This window comes from Paramisgurnus dabryanus, chromosome 5, assembly GCF_030506205.2.
Source record: "Paramisgurnus dabryanus chromosome 5, PD_genome_1.1, whole genome shotgun sequence".
Classification (NCBI taxonomy): Eukaryota; Metazoa; Chordata; class Actinopteri; order Cypriniformes; family Cobitidae; genus Paramisgurnus; species Paramisgurnus dabryanus.
In genome coordinates, this window is record NC_133341.1 from 34269952 (window position 1) to 34293088 (window position 23137).

The 23137-nt window shown below is 41.3% G+C and overlaps 1 protein-coding gene across 2 annotated transcripts in view; it reads left to right on the top strand.

The window, feature by feature from the left end:
• The first annotated feature begins 8153 nt into the window (after positions 1-8153).
• Positions 8154-23137, top strand: part of LOC135732745 (netrin receptor UNC5C) — a 165595-nt gene continuing 150611 nt past the window's right edge. For both annotated transcript variants that reach the window (XM_065251019.2, XM_065251020.2), the window contains exon 1: positions 8154-8739. In XM_065251019.2, coding sequence (XP_065107091.1) covers positions 8646-8739 — 94 coding nt within the window. In that variant the 5' untranslated portion in view covers positions 8154-8645. The remainder of the gene's footprint in view (positions 8740-23137) is intronic.

Sequence of the window (23137 nt, forward strand, 5' to 3'; positions counted from 1 at the left end):
AGCAAGTCTCTTACAAATCTTGTATTTAGCGTGCAGCAACAGCAGTGTTTGAGTTTCTGTAATGTTTTGGAGTTTGGTTCTGAACACATTCACCACAGAGATCAAGCTAAAGCCACCTGGTCCTCCAGAAACGGGTCATTCACAAACATATTGGCACTTTAACTGTCAGGATGTGAAAATGTGAACTCATACACGTCTGATTATCATCCGAGCGTGTGCCGGTGACCCCGTCCCGACTCAACTCGCCGCTTCATTAAAATGACAGTACTGTCACACTGATGAAGTCTACCACCTAAAGAGTGCTGAGGTGACCCGTGGGTGAGAGAGAAAACGAACGGCGTCGAGTCAGAACCGCCTTACTTTCCTGAACTTTCACTCAATGTCTGTTTCTCAGAGAAGATAGACGTGAGCGTGTGAGCGAGTGTGTGTGTGTGTGTGTGTGATGGGTTGAATCCAATCACAAACTCATTTTATGGAGGTAATTTTCTTCAAGGTGACTCAATTCGGCCTTATATATTAAAGCTAAATGTACTGATGTAACTGTAAGGCGAAATCTCAGTCAGAACTCACACACACACACCGGGTGCACATCACTGCTACACACAGATACAGAAAAACAGGATGTCAATCAGCAAGCGCAGCCGGCCTGTCAAGCATTCAGTTTTGCTCCAAAGTGATTCTGACAAACCGGAGCGGCAGTATTTCCCATCTAAACTAATTCCCTGATGCATACTCGCTTCACTGTATCCTGTGAGGGTGTATAGAGGATGTTTTGGGGTTACGGGGGCCGGGATAGAAATCTTACCCAGGGAAGCGGAGCGAGATCACAGCCATAACTGAATTATCTTCACAACAGCGAATCTGACTCGGTTACGGCCATGTTGAATAGAATGAACAGATAACGCTGACACAGTGAGCTATCTGAAGATTGTATTTGTTCAAGTGTGTGTGTGTGTGTGTGCGCCGGCATATTGTTCGTCCCGATTGAATTTTTGAGGAGTGATGTCACTGCTATCCAGTGGCTTGCAGACGGATTCTTTACCTGAAAGCTCTTGTTGTATATTAGTTGCACATAACAAAACATCATGGCCGAGAGTAAAACTTACATCACTCTTCACTATGTTATGCATCAAATCCTCTGAGTAGTTTAAAAATGTCTTTAAAATTTTGTTTTGTAATTTACATTCAGGCATATGGACACTTTTAGCCGCCCAAGTGAACAACAATAAAAAGAAAACAAAATAAATTGTACACTGTCAGAAAAAATGATCAAAAATGCTCTTACTGAGGCAGTAACATTTAAAAATGCCTAATAATGTACCATTTAGGGACAGATACATTTAATACGAAAATGTACTTTTTGAAAGGGTATACATGTCTGTAGAGACATTGACCCTGTAACGCTCAAACAGTATAAATTATACAAGGAATATCACTACATGGGGTTAAATTCTAGGACATATTGTAAGCTCAGGATAAGCTTTAAAAATTATCATTTTTATTTATTAAAAAAACTTTTTATAAGTTGTAGCAAATTATGTCTTGTCAAGATGACTAATAGTAATTTGAAATCGTCTCGGTTACGTATGTAACCCTCGTTCCCTGAAGGAGGGAACGGAGACGTCACGTCGTGACCGACGAATTGGGAACTCGCTTAGAGAGACCAATCTGCTTCGAATACTACTAAAACGCCAATGAACTTGGCATTGAGATATTTGCATAATGCTGGCGCCGCCCCGCCAGGTGCGTATATAAGCCACAGGTGCAAATATGGAAATTAGCTTCTTTTTCGCTGAGAAAGCCGGAAAGTGTGACCGGCCGATAAACAGCAGGGAGCAGCCCTGTGGCGACGGGACGTGACGTCTCCGTTCCCTCCTTCAGGGAACGAGGGTTACATACGTAACCGAGACGTTCCCTTTCAGTCGGTCACTACGACGTCACGTCGTGACCGACGAATTGGGAATCCCTACCAAAACGCCACTGAGGGCTGACCTCTTCCAGTGTCTGCGTAAAGCCCTCCGGTTCCACTTAAGGATAAGGAGAATTAGGTTTTAAGGCAGAAGGCCGGGCACTAGATGTTCCTTTAACCCCACAGTAGTGCTAGCGACTGGGAAGCGCCCTATCTGAGCGGTATAGGGACGCTGCGGAAGCCACCGCCCCGTTAAGGGCTATTGGTGGGCGAAAGTCAACCGTAGTTGAGGTATAAATGACAGCCGTGGCTGTGTAAGCAAAGCAGTGCTCTGCTGAGGGAAACGTGGGCTAGTAGGATTAACCCCACGGAAAAATACTCACAAAGGAACCCGGTGGGACGCAATGTGGATGCCCGAGCCAAACACATAGGTTCGCGAGGATGCAGCTAGTGAGAGGCTGGCAGCGGATGCTCCGCAACATCAGGCTGCCAAGGCAGCGGAGGAGACAAAACAAAGTACTACGCATTTTGTCCTGAAGGCCTTCCATACTGACAGTTATTGTGTAGCGTCAGTCGGAGGCTGCAAGCCGACCTGCGAGCCTGTTCTCTGTGCTTCCCCTAGCGAGGAAAGAACACGAGAGGAGACAGGCTCGACACGAACACTGTAAAATCTAGTGAACGTATTAGGTGTCGCCCAACCAGCAGCTCTGCAGATGTCTGTTAGCGAGGAACCACGAGCGAGTGCCCAAGATGAGGCAACACTCCGTGTGGAGTGCGCTCTCAGATTAAATGGACAAGGAATGCCCTGCAGATTATAAGCAAGGGCGATAGTATCGACTATCCAATGAGACATCCTCTGCTTAGTGACAGCTTTCCCTCTCTGCTGACCACCGTAACAAACAAAGAGCTGATCTGAGGTCCTAAGGCTTTGTGTGCGATCCACGTAGATGCGTAGCGCTCGTACGGGGCATAATAAAGCCATGGTTGGGTCTGCCGCCTCCGCGGGCAAAGCTTGCAAGCTCACCACTTGATCTCTGAAGGGAGTGGTGGGAACTTTGGGCACGTAGCCTGGTCTGGGTCTCAATGTAACACTCGAGACAGCAGGGCCAAACTGAAGGCACGAATCGTCGATAGAGAATGCATGAAGGTCACCTACCCTCTTAACAGAGGCCAATGCGAGTAGGGTCAGAGTTTTCATTGATAAAAACTTCAGACTCGCAGACTGCAAAGGCTCGAACGGGTCTCCCTGCAGGGCTTTCAGCACCATGGACAGGTCCCAAGGAGGAATAGAGGGAGGGCGCGAGGGGTTTAGCCTACGAGCGCCTCTTAAAAACCTAATAACTAAGTCGTGCTGGCCGACTGATCTGCCATTAATAAGTGAGTGATGAGCAGAAATAGCAGCGATATCAACTTTAATGGTGGAGGGTGACAGCCTACCATCTAACCGGCGTTGAAGGTATGAAAGCACAATATTAATGGGGCATTCTCGGGGGTCCTCGCGTTGCGAAGAGCACCAATCGACGAAAAGGTTCCATTTAAGCGCGTAAGCCCGTCTTGTGGACGGAGCTCGAGCCGCGGCGATGGTGTTAGATATCGCTTGCGATAAATCACCTAAACCTTGTGCGCGCTCAACGACCACACGTGGAGATCCCACAGGTCGGGGCGCGGGTGCCATAATGTGCCCCCTCCTTGAGAAAGAAGGTCCTTCCTCAGGGGAATCCGCCAGGGAGGGGCTGTCGCGAGGAGCATTAGTTCTGGAAACCAATTCCTGGTCGTCCAGTAAGGAGCGACCAGTAGAAGGCTCTCCTCGTCCTGCCTGACTTTGCACAGCGTCTGTGCGATTAAACTCACTGGTGGAAACGCGTATTTGCGCATCCCCCGCGGCCAGCTGTGTGTCAGCGCATCCACGCCGAGGCTGCCCTCGGTTAGTGAATAAAACAGGCGACAGTGGGTATCGTCCGGGGACGCAAATAGATCTATCTGCGCACGACCGAACTTCCTCCAAATTAGCTGTACCGTCTGGGGGTGGAGTCGCCATTCTCCGGGGCGCGCCGCTCGGGAAAGCGCGTCTGCCGCTGTATTGAGTGAACCCGGAATGTGAATGGCACGAAGGGACCTCAGATGCTTCTGACTCCAAAGGAGGAGATGACGGGCGAGATGCGACATGTGACGAGAGCGCAAACCGCCTTGACGGTTGATATACGCAACGGTCGCAGTGTTGTCGGTGCGTACTAGTACATCCTTCCCTCGCAGCTCCGTAGCAAAGCGTACGAGTCCCAGATATACAGCCCACAACTCGCGGCAATTGATATGCCAGTGCAGCTGGGGTGCTGTCCACACCCCCGAAGCTGCAAGCCCGTTGTACGTGGCTCCCCACCCCGTGTTGGATGCATCTGTGTGTACAACAGCATGCCAATAAATCTGTCTCATGGAGACCCCTGCTCTCAGAAACGCAGGGTCTAACCACGGGGTGAATGTTAGACGACACGCAGGTGTAATGGTTACACGGTGAATGCCGGCGCGCCACGCTCTCCTCGGGACTCGATCGTGAAGCCAACGCTGAAGCGGTCTCATATGGAGCAGCCCGAGCGGTGTCACGGCCGCGGCTGCTGCCATATTTCCCAGGAGCTTCTGAAATTGTTTCAGAGGGACCGCGTTCTTCCCTCGGAAAGAACCAAGGCAAGTCAGAATTGATTGGACGCGCGCTTCTGTTAAACGTGCCGATAAATCGATCGAGTCCAGTTCCATCCCGAGAAAAGAGATCCTCTGCGTGGGACAAAGTTTGCTCTTTTCCCAGTTGACCCGAAGACCCAGACGGGCGAGATGCCGAAGCGTTAAGTCTCTGTGCTCGCAAAGCGTCCGCCGAGAATGCGCTATTATAAGCCAATCGTCGAGGTAAGCCAAAATGCGAACACCGCTCTCTCTCAGGGGCTTTAACGCCGCTTCCACTACTTTCGTGAATACACGGGGAGAGAGAGACAGCCCGAACGGTAGTACTTTGTATTGGTATGCCCGCCCCTCGAACGCAAAGCGCAGAAACGGTCTGTGGCGAGGGAGAATGGACACATGAAAGTACGCGTCTTTCAGATCTATTGCTGCAAACCAATCCTGGGGCCGTATTGACTGAAATATCAGTTTCGGTGTTATCATTCTGAAGGATCGTCTTTGGAGAGATCGGTTCAGAACGCGCAAATCCAAGATCGGTCGTAACCCACCGCCCTTCTTTGGAACTATGAAATACGGGCTGTAAAACCCTGAGCTCATCTCGGTTGGAGGGACCGGTTCGATCGCGTCCTTCGCCAGGAGGACATCGAGTTCTGCACGCAGTACATGTGCATCGGACGCTTTCACTGTAGTGAAACGAATGCCCGAGAATTTGGGTGTGTGCCGGTTGAATTGAATTTCGTAACCGAGGCGGATCGTGCGTAATACCCATCGGGACGGGCTGGTAAGCTGAAGCCAAGCTTCCAGAGACCGTGCGAGGGGAATTAACGGCACAACCGGAGAGCTCGCGGTGGGGCAGACGAGCGGAACAGGTGAGACTGCCGGTGCGCGCGCCGTAAGAGCGCACGCAGCTACAGTGTGTGTGCGTGTTGTGACACTGACCTGAGACCGCTGAGGGAGCTGGTGGTCCGGTCTCCGCAGTGGAGAGCTCGGACTCCTCAGAACCCCCGCTGGCGATGGAGGAGAGGGAGGATGAGCAGATGAATGCCCGCTCACATCTCTCTCGATCCTCTGGAGACCTGGAGAAGGAATAGGAATGCACTCTTTTTGTGGTTTTGTGGGTGCCGGCTGAGAAGCCGGCGGAACAGAAACAAAACGAAACCAAAGATTTTCCACCCGGCCCTCCTCCGGGGGAAGGAGCGGTGCGTTCACCGTCTCCCGAAGAGTGATCCCATCCGAATCCAGGTCGCCCGTCTCAGGGCCGCTTAGATCCCCGTCTGCGACCACGGGAAGCGGATTGAGCGGGCGGGGCGGGCTGTCGACGGCTGTTCCCCCTCCGTTGTCTGGATGATTTCCTAGGGGGGGGGGCGGAGGCAGCCGCCACAGGGCGCCCTCGGCGAGGAGCAGACTGGGCAGCCGGTGCTGGTGGACGAGAGGCAGGCCTCTTGCGCCGGGGCATGATCTTGGAGATCGCTTCAGTCTGCTTCTGAGCGGCGGTGAATTGCTGCGCAAAAGACTCCACCGACTCGCCGAATAGGCCAGTCTGTGACACTGGAGCGTCCAGGAACTTGTTCTTGTCCGCTTCCGTCATGTCCGCCAGACACAACCATAGGTGGCGTTCTTGGACCACGAGTGTAGACATCGCACGACCAATCGCCTGCGCCGTCACCTTCGTAGCGCGGAGAGCCAAATCAGTGGCAGCCCGCAGCTCCGAGAAGACGGGTGAGTCGTGTCCTCCCTCATGCAGATCTCGTAAGGCCTTCGCTTGATGGACCTGCAGCAAAGCCATTGCATGCAGAGCCGAAGCCGCCTCTCCACAAGCCTGATGGGCAGCGCCCGTTAAACCGGACGACTGTCTACAAGCCCGAGAGGGAAGGGTTGGGCGGTCCTTCCAGGAGGCAGCGGTGGCCGGACACAGCTGCATCGCGACGCCCCGCTCCACAGGGGGGATCCCCGTATAACCCTTAGCGGCTCCGTTGGTGAGGGAGGTGAGGGGGGAGGGCTGAATCGGCCGTAACCGGGTAGAATACGGCGACTTCCAAGTCCGTGACAGCTCCTCGTGCACCTCGGGGAAGAAAGGTACTGGTGGAGAGGGCTGTGAAGCCCGGGCAGCTCCGAAGAACCAATCATCCAGGCGGGACGGTTCGGGCTGAGGGGGGTTAACCCACTCCAACCCTACGGTCTCCGCCGCTCGAGAGAGCACAGCCACCATCTCCGGGTCAAACTCCGGCGTCACGACCCGACCAGAGGGAGGAAGAACGTCGGAGTCAGCTTCGGAAAGAGGGGCTCCACCCTCGGGTGTTGCGGTCGAAGCGGGTCCAGAGGGAGGCGCAACGGATTCTACAGCGCTCGTAGAACACGAGGCTGCAGTCTCCATAGGCACCTCTACCGGCTGAGGACGGGAAGGCTGAGAGCCGGAGGACGAATCCCCCGACCGGCTCAGCACAGTTAGACGCAGATCGTCCTTAGAGAGCTTCGCGGCCGCTCCGTGGCGGCGGTCAGAACTCACCGGACGCGGACGCCGTTCCCGTAGAAACGACAACCGCCTGCGTAAATCCAGCAGGGACATCTCCTCGCAATGAGAACATGCACCCCCAGCGAACGCAGCCTCCGCATGCTCGATGCCCAAGCATGAAAGACAGCGCTCGTGACCGTCCTTTGGACCCATGTACTTGCCGCATCCAAGAACACACGGACGAAAAGCCATCCTGAAAAGGACGCTGATCTCCGGATATACGAGAGAGTGGCTGCCTTTAACAAGGCACAAAGCTCTCCGTATCACTCTTTTAGGGAAATTCACTCTTAGATGCTCAGTTGATGATGCGCACAGGGATCAGCAACGCACTCACTAATAACTCAAAACAAAAAAGATGCAGAGTAGTGGAAAACTGCGGCGTCCGCTGTGGTACTGCTTGTCCAACCAACTTCAGCAATCGTTTCCCACCAGAGCAGAGAGTAGCTTCTCAGTAGCAGATACTGCCGGCTTTCGAAGCGATAAAAAGCTAATTTCCATATTTGCACCTGTGGCTTATATACGCACCTGGCGGGGCGGCGCCAGCATTATGCAAATATCTCAATGCCAAGTTCATTGGCGTTTTAGTAGTATTCGAAGCAGATTGGTCTCTCTAAGCGAGTTCCCAATTCGTCGGTCACGACGTGACGTCGTAGTGACCGACTGAAAGGGAACTGAGTTGATTAAACAAAAAATGAAAGTAGCCAAGATTTTTTGGGTTTCTAAACATTTTCATGTGACTTCCATGTCAATTCCAATGTGAAATCTATGGGATCACATGTGCAAATCATGTGGAAACATTTGATCACAAGTGAAATTCATGGATATTTTTTACATACATATGCATTATGCAAATGTTATAATGTTAACTTTAATCGAGACAGTCATTGCGTTGGCTAGGATGTGTAAAGATTGAAACCCATCTGGTACAGTAGATCAACAGTATCAGATAAGCCCAATTTTTACACTACAGCCAACAGTCATGCTGGAAAAAATGATTTCAGCATAAGATCCATGTCTGAATCCGCTCCTAGTGTTGAAAGCAGCCGGTGGAGGGCAGAGGCGGGCAGGTGCATGCGGGTTCAACGGGACTCGAGCGCTTCATATTCGGCGAGCCCGCGTGGCGCACATGCAGACAGCTGAATGCCGGACCCTAAAGGAGAACCTCGAGCTCATCTGAACACATCTACAGTGAACCAGCCCGAATCAAACCATCATACAGTGTACGAGTGCGCGTACTGATGACCAACTTACGCAGACGAGAGAAGCCGAGCGCGCAACGCTTGTGCGTCTTTGGAGAGCGCGCATAGATGAGAGCTAGAGGGCGGCGACGCATCGCTCCTCACCACCGTTACAGCTCGACTTCTGCGGTCCCGGGACCTTCACCTGATCCCTCCGGGAGGAACACACACTGAACTTGATTTATTGGCAAAACACCGGGACTCGTAACGAATCGTCTGTCCTCAGTTCACCATCGCAGCAGTTTCTACTGTACTGTACGTCTCTGCTAAAGAAACACCGACGAGGGAGCGAGGAGTTTCCAAACTCCAGACACGAGTCATGGGTGAAAACGGAGGTGCTCAGAGATTTGGATTGGGATTAATGCTTCATTTGCTCTTTCTGTGGATTCTGCTGCAAATAGTTGGCGCGCAAGGTAAGACCACCAATAAATATATATCCCGATATGGAGACATCTGATCTGGATTCTGGGTCTGATCTGGTCCAGGGAATTTTTGTAGATATGACCACATGAGTGTCATTTATATAACTAAAATCACTTAAAAGGCATCTAATATGTTAAAATACATAATTTGTATTTAAGGCTTTGCTGTCACTATAAAAAGGCTTTTTAATGAAATATTTTGGTTTTAATATTTGGTTTTAACCGTTCCATGCGCTCTTTGAATGTTATAAGTCATAATGGCGAAGTCATATATCAGGCATGCGCGGTGTTTGTTATTGTTTTGTAAATGTAGACACTTTTTTTAATTTTACAAAATAATTTACAGTGTAATAATAAGTTTGTAAACGCGCAGCGCTGGAATTCCGTGAGCGCGCCCTGATTGCAGCGGGTGCGCGCCGAGTCCACTGAAAGAATCTCCGCCAGCTTTTAGTTGAACTGATTCATAAACATACGGTGTGATATTTAAACAAACAAGTAATTGCGTTTCTCCAAAATGTGACTAGATGTGTCAAATGTGTGTTATATATTACGATAATATTTCAAATGATGTTATACTGTGCGTTCACAAGTTATACAGCAAACACTAACCAATTCAAATTCTTCTCATTACACCTTACAATCACACAATACAAACATTCACAGTATAAATAACACTCACATAAAACACAATTACAGCTAACACCAGCACCAAGCTTCCAGTGTACTTTTGATTTATGATAAGTGCCTGATTCAGACAGCCTGACGCGCAAAAGAGTGCTTTGAGTTTGACTATTGAATATTAAAAACTTGTAATGATTATAATGCACATAAAAAACTAAATAGTGGTCAGAAACAATATTGGTTGTTTATTTGCATACTTATGAAGTATGCAAATAATTATTATTGTATTTTATTTATTAATAAATCTTAGATATTTATTGAACATACTGTTACATTATGCTTTGACTATCCATAACCAATGTTACCTTAATGTGATTACATCATGTACCACACTTATCAAAACCTATATGACTGTATTTCTTTTGAGAAGCACAAAAGGAGACATTTTAAAAATATTCACATTCCACTTGTCTTTACAACCAGACCAAATGTTCACCAGAGGCTGTAATGCTTCACAAAGTACAAAAAGCACCATTAAAGTAGTCCATGCATTATATTTTTGGTCCTTTGAAGCTGTGCGTTGGCTTTTTGTGAAAAGCAAACTGAAACACAAGTCAGTATTCACCAAACGTCTCCTTGTTGTTCAGTGGAAAACAGAAAGTCATAGAGGTTTGAGTCAACGTGAGGGTGAATACATTTATTTTTAGAGTGAATGAATGTTTTAATTTTCCTCTTCTCTCTACGTTTGACATTTCTTTTTCCATTGGTTTTGTATAGAAAAATGCATTATGGCACTTTTCGGGGGGTTGTTTACAGGAAGTTCACCCACAAATCTTATAGTCATCGCTCTATTATAACAATAAGAAGTGTTTTCCCATTTTGCTGTGTGCCATAATGTTGAGTTATGAAATTACAGGGCTGTCCGTCTTGATCTTAGCAGAGCGTTGTATGAGGCAGTAATGGAATCGGTTGTCATGCGGTGACTCCGGTCTGTGAAGGGGTTTGACGTTGTTAGTGGAGTGAGGTTTCTAAGTCACTTTCCGAAGACAAGACAAAGTGACTCGGTTTGTGTGCGGTGCGCGTGTGTGTCTGTGTGTTTAGGGTAAGTGGTGGCCATCAGCTCAGAGACACAAGAAACCCAGCAGGCCATTAAAAAGCCATTAGCTAAAGCCGTCTCTCTTGCCATGGTGTTTGCGTTGTGTGTCAAACAAACACAGAGAGAGAGAGAGCGAAAGAGCGAGAGAGCTTTAAGAGAAAATCTGGTGCCACATTCTTAAAGTCAACATGAAATCAAAATGGACTTACTGTAGTTTAGGACTGGGCGGTATATTATCAAGTTTTGGTAAAATATTGGTAGGGAAAAAACCTACAGTAGGGTGAATTGCCCTAAAGTGGGATACTTTCAAATGTGGGACACCTAAGGTGTAGGTCCCCTCAAAATACACACATGCAAGTGAAACTATGCCATCGCAGAAAAACTATCATGACCTCTCAAATGTCCAGTCTTATATAAGGGTGGAGCAATCATCAAATAGGAAGCACATTTCACAGAAGTCTGAAATTCAAAAAATGTCATTAGGGCAATTCACCATACATGACTTTCTTTTTTGCGGGCCGAGAAGCACCAAAAGAGACATTTAAAGAAATATTTGCATTGCACTTTTCTTTACAATAAAAGCAATTGTTTACCAGAGGCCGTATAGTTTTTTTCTGAGATAATAACATCTATATGGGTCTGACATATGACTCTTTTGCAACAGAAGCTTTGGCAGAAATGTACACTGAGGTCAGACGTAAGCTTGTTGTCGCATGTTGTGTGGTTGTATATTTTCTTTGATGAATTTTATTTTCATCATACGCTGTTTTAATAAAGGTAATCTTGATGTAAACATGTATTACATGTTGTAGAATACTGAGATATTTATCATATATCGCCATTCATCCCAAAATTACCATGATATGAATTTGGGTCAGTATCACCCAGCCCTAACTTAGATACACATTTCTGATCTTATTGTAAATGATTCAAATGTTGCTGCATCATTTCATTAAGGGATGACAAAAAAATTATTGCGATTAATCACATACAAAATAAAAGTTTTTTTGCATAATTTATGTGTGTGCACTGTGTTTAATTATTTTATATATAAATACACACACTAAAGTTTGTATTTAAAAACATTTACATGTATATTTATACATATTTTGATATATTTTATATTATAAATAAAAATAAAAATATACCTTAATAACATTTTTCTTAAATTCATTCATGTATGTGTGTATTTATATATACACATTATATATACACACCGTACACACACACACACACACACATATATTACAGTATGCAAACACAAACTTTTATTTTGTATGTGATTAATCGCGATTAATCTTTTGACAGCCCTAAATTATTTATTAAATTATTATTATTATTATTAAATTAATGTTCACCTCTAAAAACCTTTTTGGCTGATATCTCTAAGGACTTTTATTTTTTATTTTTTACTTGAACCTCTCTCCATAGACACTTTCTGATTGAATTATGGGCAAATCAATCAATTCACAATTGATCAAATAAATGGGTTGAACTGAGGAAAACACACATACTGTACACAAACATACATTTACATGAATGCATTTGGCAGATACTTTTATCCAAAGCGATTACAAGATCTATATTTTTAACATCATGCATGTTCCCTGGGTTCAAACCCATGACGTTTTGCATTGTTAATGCTGTACCACTGAGCTACACAGAGCACAACAAGTTGTGTGTACACAAACATCCGTAACCCAGTTTAGTTATGATGACATGAAAGGTTGTGTTTGATTTGTCCAAGTACATTTCTTCCATCGGCTGTGTTTTTCTCACAGTCCTCATACTTTTCACACATCATATGTTTGGAGTGACAAAAAAGTGTGAATGTTTTTTTTCTTGTTCAGAGATTTCTGAACCTTATAGTGACTTCTGTTCAGTTTCCAAGTTGCACACAGAAGTGTGTTTTAGTAGTTTGAATTTCTTAGTGTTTGTTAAAGCAAGCATTAATATTTTTATTGCTCATATTCAGAGTTTGAATAAACCACCAACTCTTAGAATTAAATTCGGTGTTTATTGCAGCCCACACGTTTATGCTACAAACATAACTGATCATCTAAAAATTATGCAGCTTTTTTACTAGATGTGTTATTTCCTTTAAAAGTGATAAAAAGCATATTTTAAAGAAGGAACCGAAATATCAAGGTAGCTTCCCTAATTGGGTTATTAAGCAAGTAACCAGAACACCATAGCAACCACTTTGAACATCCTATTAAACTGCATACTGTAGCAACGGCCTGGCAAGCTCCTATAGCATAAGGACATAAACTAGGGTGACCATACGTGCCATTTTTCCTGGGACGAGTCCTGACCAGGATTTCGTGTCGTGTTTGTCTACCGCATACGTCATTAAGGATTATTATTGTAGGTTTTATTTCAGAAAAGCAACCGTTAGATGACGTCATAGTGTTAAAGAGGAATGTTGATAATTGCAACACGAGCAGGTCATTTGACATCCACAGTAATAGTTAAATAATGCTTCTCAAGAAACACTTAAAGGGGACATATCATGAAAATCTGACTTTTTCCATGTTTAAGTGCTATAATTGGGTCCCCAGGGCTTTTATCAACCTAGAAAATGTGAAAAAGATCAACCCAGTAACTTAGTTTTGCAAAACCATTCTCTGAAAGCATGTGAAAAAATAGCTCATTTAAATGCGCCTCCCCTTGTGATGTCAGAAGGGGATAATACCTCCCCTTTAATATGCACTATCCAATCACGACACTGTTATTTAGTGCACTGCAATATCAGCTCATTTGCATTTAAAAGGACACATTGGCACACTTTTGCTCACACCTACAAAGTGGCAATTTTAACATGCTATAATATATATGATATGTATGGTATTTGGAGCTAGAATTTCTCATACTCTGGGGACACTAAAGATTTATTTGACAACTTTAAAAAGTCTTGTGAAATGTCCCCTTTAAGTGATCCCTAAAAGGCCGTTTATTGATAAGAAGTGTTGTTTCTTTAACAAGTATTCAAAAACCGCTTGCATTAAGGGAAGGACTGAAGTCACATTTAGGAACGAAAATATAATGGAGGTTGCCATGAAATAAATCAGAATGCCAAAGCAAACACTCTGAACATCCTGGCAAGCCTGGCAACCATCAACAGTGTTGCTCACATTTTCTTCAAAGAATATAAAAATGCATGTGTACATTTTTTACAGGACAGGATTTTTTGGTAAAATATCAATGGCGATTTTAATGTTTAGAGCTGCATGATATTGACGGGAAATGCCATGTTACGATAACTTGCTAATGCGATGCGCGATATGCGGTATGGTAATTCTTTGAGTTCCATTTAAATTACAATAAACTATATTTGGTAACACTTTTCAATAAGGTTGTATTTGTTTACATTAGTTAACTACATACAGTAAACTAACAACGAAAAATCTTAATTAATCTTAGTTTATGTTCATTTTAACTAGGGATGCACCGAATCCAGGATTCGGATTCGGATTCGGCCGAATACTGGGCTTTTTGACGGGGTTCGGATTCGGCCGAATCCTAGATTTTTTTTCCACCGAACCGAACCCTATAGGCTTGCGCTACGCTGGTCGACGTAACGCGGCCGTTGATTACACACATCGGGTGCTGACGTGGAGATGAGCTTTTTCTTTCGGTGAGCCTTAGGGGCTGGACACACCAAAACTTTTAAACACGGCTGAAAACGCCTTGAGGACGCCAAATTCCAGCTGTTTTTCAGCCGAGCGCTTGGTAGCTGTGATGCTTCAGCTGTGAGCCGGTTGGTTGCTGTGGTAATCTCCCGCCCCTACTCCACTGTAATTGGACGGCCATGTGAAACCTGACATTGACAAGCGGAGCTTCTCACTCAAAGTTAAATATAGTTTTCAGCGCGGAGCTGCTTGCTTCAGCATTATTGTAAAAACGATTGTGTCGCAACGCATCGCTTTCATTATGCATAGGCTTATGGTAATGTCAAAATAGTTTTTCCAACTTGTCATCCTGGCATAATGTACAGTTAAAATTAAATAAAATGAAAAATACACTGCTGTGGACATTGTTTACTTCATTAATGTGTTTTAGTGTGTTAATGGAATAAGGATGCGAGTAGGATTCGGTATTCGGTTTCGGATTCGGCCGAATCTTAAACGGTGGATTCGGGATTCGGCCGAACCTAAAAAATCTGGATTCGGTGCATCCCTAATTTTAACGTTTACTAAAACATATTTGAAATCAAAAGTGCACAATGAACTAACATGCACAACTGTATTGGCATTAACTGACAAAGATAAATGTAAAAGCTATATTGCTCATTGTTATTTCATGTTAGCTAATGCGTTTACTAATGTTAACAAACACAACCTTATTGTAAAGTGTTAACCAAACTAAACATGACTGACCAACATACGCTTCATATACTTTCCTGGGAAAAGCATCACAACCTACAGTATATCGTTGACTATACATACATTAATTCACTTATTTAAACTATTTTGCGATATGCACATTTGTGATATTATAGTTGTGATTATCGATATATCTTGCTGCGCTACTGCTTATCTGTTCCTCATCCTTAATTTCTTACATTAGCAAAAGAAAAATAGAGGCAGATAGAGATAAAGAGTCCTCGCCTGAGGAAACAGACCCACGATCCTTTGAAATAAGGCCTCTCTTTATCTGTAATAGCCCAGAATATAATACCGAAACAGCAGCCAATAGAAAGCCAGCGCAGCCGACATTAACCTGCTGACCTCGGGGCACGACTGTGTCATTGCACTCATGTGTGAAAAAGCGCATGTTTTTTAATGCGCGTAGGAGCTGTTTGGCTTTTGAAGAGCCCTTGTGAATACAGACGACTTTGAGCCGAGTGGAAGGTCTTTTGTTTTACACCATTCTTTGTCTTCTTTGTTTCTTTTAAATAGATGAACGTACCCCAACCGGAGAGGGTTTGTCTTCAAAATCTGACATGCCGGTTTCATCACGAACAAAAAGACTTGTCAAAGAAAGTGTGTTGTGAGTGTGTATTTAAAGGCTGACGTCAGGCACTCAATGCACCTCTCGACAGAAGTGGCATGCGCCTTTATTGAGATCTACTTAAAAAAGTTGCAGATATCTTCAGAGAAGGCCAATTTTGTTATGTAAACAGTAAAAAGAGTAAAAGAAAACTAAAGGATTTGTGCACACAACAGATAAAAGTCCTGACTGTTGTTTGGTAGTTTTTAAAAAGATAAAAAGATTTTTTTCCTCAGGATGTCACCATGCATTTCTTTGAGAATTAGATGTATTTGATGCAAAAACTTTCGGTGCGCCCAAATTTGCCAGTATTTGCCAAAAATCAGTATGTGATGTGAATAGTATGTCGTCGAAAGTAACAAGATGACCTACTACTTCCTGCTGGATTTTTAAGTGTGTATTTGATAAACACAGAAATCAAAAAAGTGAATATAATAAAAATGCTAAAAATACATGAACCAAGTGATTTAGGAACCAAGAAATTTATTCCTTGTGATTTAATTGTAAGCATAAATAAATTTTGGCCCCAGTTGTTGTAATTACGGCATAGGTCAAAGGACATACGGCTCACATGACAATAAAAAGATAGTTGATGTATTCATATCCCACCCATACATACTATATATAGAACGTATTGTTTGAAACATAAAGCAGTAGGTACCTTATATAATTTAAAAGCAGCGTTTGTGTGCTGTAGCTCAGGACTAATTCGTTTTGATTATAGAGGGTGAATGCAGGGTTGCCAGGTCTGCTTACCAAAACCAGCATAATGGTCAATTAAAACTAAGCCTATGCCACTCTCATACATATTCAACAGTCACTAGCTGCATTTCCATTACAGATTTGTGCAAAACTTTAGCGTTATTTTCTAAATGTCAACACAAAAGACGCTGAAATGTGAAATGATGCCGTTTCCATTAACCGATGATATGCGAATGAAGCAAAGTTTTTTCACCTCGCGATAAGTCTTCGACTGATGTTGGTAGGTTAACTAATATCACATCCACCGCACTAGGCATTATTTTTACCCAGAGAAGACTTAGGAATATTTTCCAAACATTAAAGGAGTAGTCCACTTTAAAGATGGGGTCCATTGACTTTTTATAGTAGGAAAAAAATACTATGGTAAGTCAATGGGCCCTATCTATAAAGTGGACTACTCCTTTAATGCCAAGGAAAGACCCTTATACTTAGGAGGTATTTCTTGGAGGTAATAGTACATTATTTCAAATCAAAAGAGATGTAGGAGTGTTATCCAAACATTATTGGCAAGGAAAGCATCTTATACTTGAGAGCAGGCACATTTTGAGGTGTTTCTGGGAGGTTTCTGGGTCATCTTTAAATAATGATTATGTGACTTACTTGTATCAGATGACCTGAAAATGCGAATGAACTTGTTTCTATTGCAATTTTGCGAAATAAATTTTTTCCAAATTGCGTGAAGAAACATCTCATGCAAGTGTAAAAATTTTTTGGTGACATATGGGAGTTTTTGCAAAATTGACGTGTTTCCACTGGCCATATTTTCAATTCGCAATTTCAATTCGCGCAAACTGGAGGGTAAACTTTCCAATGTTTTTTTTAAATTAAATGTTTTCCAAAAATAAAATATTCATGCTCTAAGATGGACAGCTGATGAACAAAGTCATTGCATCTTCAACAGTTTTACGGGAAAACCACAGACTTGGCAACCCTGGGCGAATGTCCTTAAGAGTTTAAAGAGCACCTATTGTCCGATCCACGATTTTACATTTTCTTTGGTGTGTAAGTGTGTATTAGTTCATGTTAACGCTATGCAAAAGTTACAAACCCCAAAGTAAACGGCGACACAAGTTATCGTCTTTTCTTGGACTACAACAAACACACGGATTGTAGTTTACAGTTTACTTCCTGGGATTGGTGATGTAGACAAGACCGACATTATCATAACTTCTCTCGCTTTGGACTCACAGCCTATACGTTAACTCCTGTTAGCATTGTATTGTAAACGAATCTTTCAAACATGATAAGGAGCGTCACATTTCCGGCTGACGTCAGAGGTATTCAGGCCAATCACAACGTACAGATTAGCTGGCCAATCAGGGACACAGAGCTCTTCCTATGGAATTAACAGTAAGGCGAAGTTACAAAGTAAAATAATGCAAATATTTTTTAAAGGAATTTTTAATAGACTGTATTCTTTAAGGAGACAACATGAAAGTACGGGGTGGAGAGAGGGGTATGGGACCGGCAAAGGACCTCGAGCCGGGATTCGGAAGTGCGTCTGTACCATATGTTGGACCACTGTCCATTACACCATCTGCTCCGACAAAATAACGTAAAGTTTATTGTAAAATTTTCATAAAAGATTACAAAGAATAGCTTTATCAAATAATGTCCTGTAATAAATTATGCAAAAACCTAAAGAAGTGAATAAGGTTAGTTTTATTCAGTGTTGACCTTAAGATGATGTCTGGGGATCTCTTTTCCTCTCTTTCGTAAAGTCAGACTGTGTGTTCATCTGTGACTGTAATTACCAGGATTATGATGGTTATATATCACCTATGAGCTCTCGCAGTCACACACGCAAATAACTCGACACAGACGGTCCGTCAGACGCGGAAGCACAAGAGCCCACAGCGGGCCGCTCGCACAATGAGAGTATTGTGTGTCACAGTAAGATGAAGTGTGTGGTGAGAGATCCGTACCAAACACAACTTCTGCACAGAAGGGACAAAGTTTGAAGAAAGAGAAAAGGGGGTCAGCGGAGATGCATATTTACATGATACGCATGCATCTCGGGTCTTTGATCACGGACATTCGCAGTAGTCAGCATTTCTAGCGTTGCGTCCGGGAAGCTATTCTTAGTGCGGATGATAAATGTAAAAATGCTCTCCGTGGCTGAGAGTGCACTCTGTTCGCCACACGTTTCTCTGCGTGCGGGTAATTATAGCCGATAAAAAATTACGTCCTTCAGTTAAAGGGCTAACATCTGCAGCTGCTGACTTATATTACCCGAACACTTTAAAAGATTGACAGCTTCACGAGCCAATCGCAAGACTTTCTGCTGAGGTGGGAACAAAGCCCAAGTGCACGGAGGGCCTCAGTATGGATTTCATAAGATAGATTGCGAATTACATTAGGAAATGAGCATCGGGATGTTTTGGGACATTACAGTATAATAGAGGAATGTTGGTAGTCCCTGTAGAAGTCCAACCGGCAAAAACATACATTACTGCCTTTTTATTTCAAATATTTATACAGTTTATAGATAAATAATCTGCGGTTTAAACTGTAGGCTGCTCGCTTGCGACCTGATGAGGTCATGTGACCATGTTTATTAATGGCATAATACTTCATTTCACTATTTGTAAACACGTTGTGCAATTTTGAGTATGTAGTATGGTGGTTTTACATTCCAAACATATTCCCAGAAAGGAAAGACTTAATGCATGATTCTGTTTAAATGGATTTACTGGCATATTGTTGGAATGGACATGGACTAAAAGCCACAAAAACTCCAACTTTGATTTCATGTAGTCCTTGAAAGGATCAAACACCTGTTCTGTATTTATATGACGACTTTACAAAGAGCAGATGGAGAGAGAGAGATACGCGCATGTGCCGGGAAAGTAAGACCTCACCCTCGCGGGGCTGTACAGGCCACACAAAGTGCATACAAATCTTAATCTACGGCTCTTCCAAAAAGTCGCTACATTTGTTGCCAAGCACTTTTTTGTTAAAAAATTCACTAAATCTAGCGACAAAAAAAACTGACGACGCGTAAAAAAACCTACATTTCGAGAATGAAGTAAAAAATTATGAGAATACAGTCAAAATGTTTTGAGAACGAAGTCAAAATGTTTTGAGAATGAAGTCAAAATGTTTTGAGAACGAAGTCAAAATGTTTGAGAATTAAGTCAAAATGTTTTAAGAATACGTCGGGTAGAATACTTTAATAAGAAGTTGATAAGTTGTAAAGTGAATTTGATCTATTAATATTGCTGTCCTCATGGGTTAAACTTAAACCACGTAAAATGTTTTTCAGGTTAAGCATTTTAGAATGCCCCAATAAGACATTCATGTGGATATTAAGACTCTATTCTCAAAATATTTGGACTTTATTATCATATTTATTACTTTATTTTTAAAATATTATGTTTTTTCTAAATATGATGACTTTTTTATTGAAACATTTTGACTTTATTCTTGTATTTATGACTTTATTCTTAAAATATTATGAGTTTTTTCTAAATATTAAGACTTTTTTTCTCAAAATATTTGTACTTTTTCTTGTATTTATGACTTTATTCTTAAAATATAACAAGTTTTTTTCTAAATATTACAACTTTTTTTATAAAAACATTTGGACTTTTTCTCGTATTTATGACTTAATTTTTAAAATATTACAAGTTTTTTTCTAAATATTACAACTTTTTTTATAAAAACATTTGGACTTTTTCTCGTATTTATGACTTTATTTTTAAAATATTATGAGTTTTTTCTAAATATTAAGACTTTTTTTCTAAAAATATTTGTACTTTTTCTTGTATTTATGACTTTATTCTTAAAATATAACAAGTTTTTTTCTAAATATTACAACTTTTTTATCAAAAGATTTGGACTTTTTCTCGTATTTATGACTTTATTTTTAAATATAACAAGTTTTTTTCTAAATATTACAACTTTTTTTATTGAAACATTTGGACTTTTTTCTGGACTTTATTTTTAAAATATTAAATCTTTTTCTAAATATTACGACTTTTTTATCAAAACATTTGGACTTTTTTCTCACATTTCTGACTTTATTTTTAAAGTATTTTTTTTCCAAATATTACGACTTTTTTATCAAAACATTTGGACTTTTTTCCTCGCATTTATGACTTTATTTTTAAAATATTATTTTTTTTCTAAATATTACGACTTTATCAAAACATTTGGACTTTTTTCCTCGCATTTATGACTTTATTTTTAAAATATTTTTTTTTTTTCTAAATATTACGACTTTTTTATCAAAACATTTGAACTTTTTTCCTCGCATTTATGACTTTATTTTTAGAATATTATTTTTTTTCCAAATATTACGACTTTTTTATCAAAACAATTGGACTTTTTTCCTCGCATTTATGACTTTATTTTTAAAATATATATATTTTTTCTAAATATAACGACTTTTTTATCAAAACATTTGGACTTTTTTCTTGCATTTATGACTTTATTTTTAAAATATGAAAAAAAATTCTAAATATTGCAACTTTTTATCAAAACATTTGGACTTTTTTCTCGTATTGATGACTTTATTTTTAAAATATATATATATATTTTCTAAATATTACATCTTTTTTATTGAAACATTTGGACTTTTTTCTCGTATTTATGACTTTATTTTTAAAATATTATAAGTTTTTCTAAATATTACTACTTTTTTTATCTAAACATTTGGACTTTATTCTGTAATTTTATTTATTTATTTTTTAGGTGGCACTAAAACGCCGTCCTAGTATTTGCACAACTGTGCTTTGGAGAAAACTGAAGATCTTCGGTCGGAGCGGTCTGAATGTGATTTTTGTTCTCAGTTTAATTATTTGGTTTCCTGTTTGCTTCACGTGCAGCTTCAGAATGAATCAATCTTATCACTCCAATGAAAAAAAGAAAACTCAGTTGTGCTGTAATATCAGACTCCACAGATGCTGTTAGAGAAACCTCAGATGATTTGTAGGCTCCTCAGATGTTCTGTGCAGAACTGAACCTGATTGAGGTTGGGATTTGAGCGAGTGCTATCTGTTAAGTTTATGATTGATTATCTAATTGGTTGAACACTTCTTGATGCTGTATTCTCATTGGTCGAACATGATAGAGATGATAAAAACGTGTTTCTGTTGCATTAAAGATGGAGTCGTAGTTGTCTTGTTAACAGCAGTCGATGTGTGTATAGAAACCTGTTTAAGGTCTCAGGAATACTCTCACAGATTGTCATTGTGTGATCTACACACAGTCTCTTTTCTCTCTGTCTCTCTGGAGGGTTTGCTGTCGAGTTGAAGACTGAGATAGTGAAGAAAAAGAGAATTGTTTGAACTTTGAACTTCTCAAAAGCATCCTGACTCTTTCTGATGTCTTTTTTAAAATGTCAACTACACACAAGGAGGTTTATAAAACAGATGAAAGGAAAACAACCAAAAAAATCTGTCAGAAAAAATGGTCTCTAGCTGTCGCTAGTGGTACCCTTTCAAAAAGTAAAGCTTTGCACTTAAAAACCTCATATTTGTACCTCTGTACATATCTGTATTTAATGGTACATATTAGGACCTTTAAAAGAGTACTGCTTAAGTGACAACAAGGGACAATTTTTTGACCATTTTTTGATGTTTGTTTTTCATGGTCTAATTCAGATGTTTTGATGTAAACATTTAATTAGTATAATTAAATTATCACAGATTAAATTAGGTCCCTTTGGTTTAGAGTTTGTTGTGGCAAAATGCTTTTTAGTTTATGAAGATACAAATGAAAACATTAATGCACATCAATGCATTCTTGATGTCTCATTTCGAGAGGAAAATTGTGAGGATTTGAGTAAATTATTTTCTATTAATATAACTGACTGGGGTTGTATATGTAGTTCTGTTAGAGATGAACTGATATATCAGACAATAATCTGTATCTGTTTGACAAATAATCTGTATTTCACACTATAGGTTATCAGCTGATAGTTTATAAACAGCCGATAGTCATGGCCGATATATCCTGCCAATCAAAAGAGAACAGGAATATGCAATGAATTTGAGCTCTGTGTATAGAAAATGTAAAGAAACTTAGTTTAATGTTCAATATTAATGGTCATTATAACATTCAGAAAATTTAATGTTCAGAATTTAGTTAATGCAAGTTAATATAACCATCAAACTACCGGAATCGGCTTCAGTCGGAATAATCGGCTATCGGCGGAAAAATTATATTTCTGCATCGCTAACAGTGTGTTCACACCAGACGTGAATGAAGCGAATAAATCTCTCTCTTCGCTCGTAGTTGAAAATTTTGAGTTATCAACTATGGGAAATTTGTGTCATTTGCATGTGAAATTCAGAAACGCTATTGCGTCTCTAACGCACCTTAAGTTTCCAACACGTTGTTTTTTATAGTGAAAATATGATCAAAGTTGAGCATTGACAAGGAACTTTAGCCTTGACTAAAATTACCATCCAGTCAGTCCAGTCAGAGATTTTTTCAGGCAGATTTAATTCCAGATCTAAATGTAAAAGTCTTCTAGCTTTGTTGCTTTATGCTGGTTTTGCATACTAATGCATTAATTATCGATGGGCCGCTCAATATATCGGAGGCCGCATAAGCATTGGTCAATATTTGTAGAGTTTTTCTTTGCATGTTATTATTATGATTATGGTAGATGTGAAAATAGTGTGAAAATGTATGGAATGGGAATTAATGCAGTCTGAAAGACACTGAATGTCCTATACTGGCTTTAAAGTACCTGTTTTTCATTTGAACTGACAAAGCAATGTAGATAAAAATATCAGCGTTTTGGTAATACTTTGCCTGATTTTCAAAATTCAATACGTCACTTATTAATAATGACCTGCTCAATACTTTTCTAACTCGATTATAGTGTTTTTAGGCATTGACCGATTTAATGAGCACAGATAGGCGGTTGCACTTTATTTCGGTGGCGTCACATTTAGAGATTGAGAT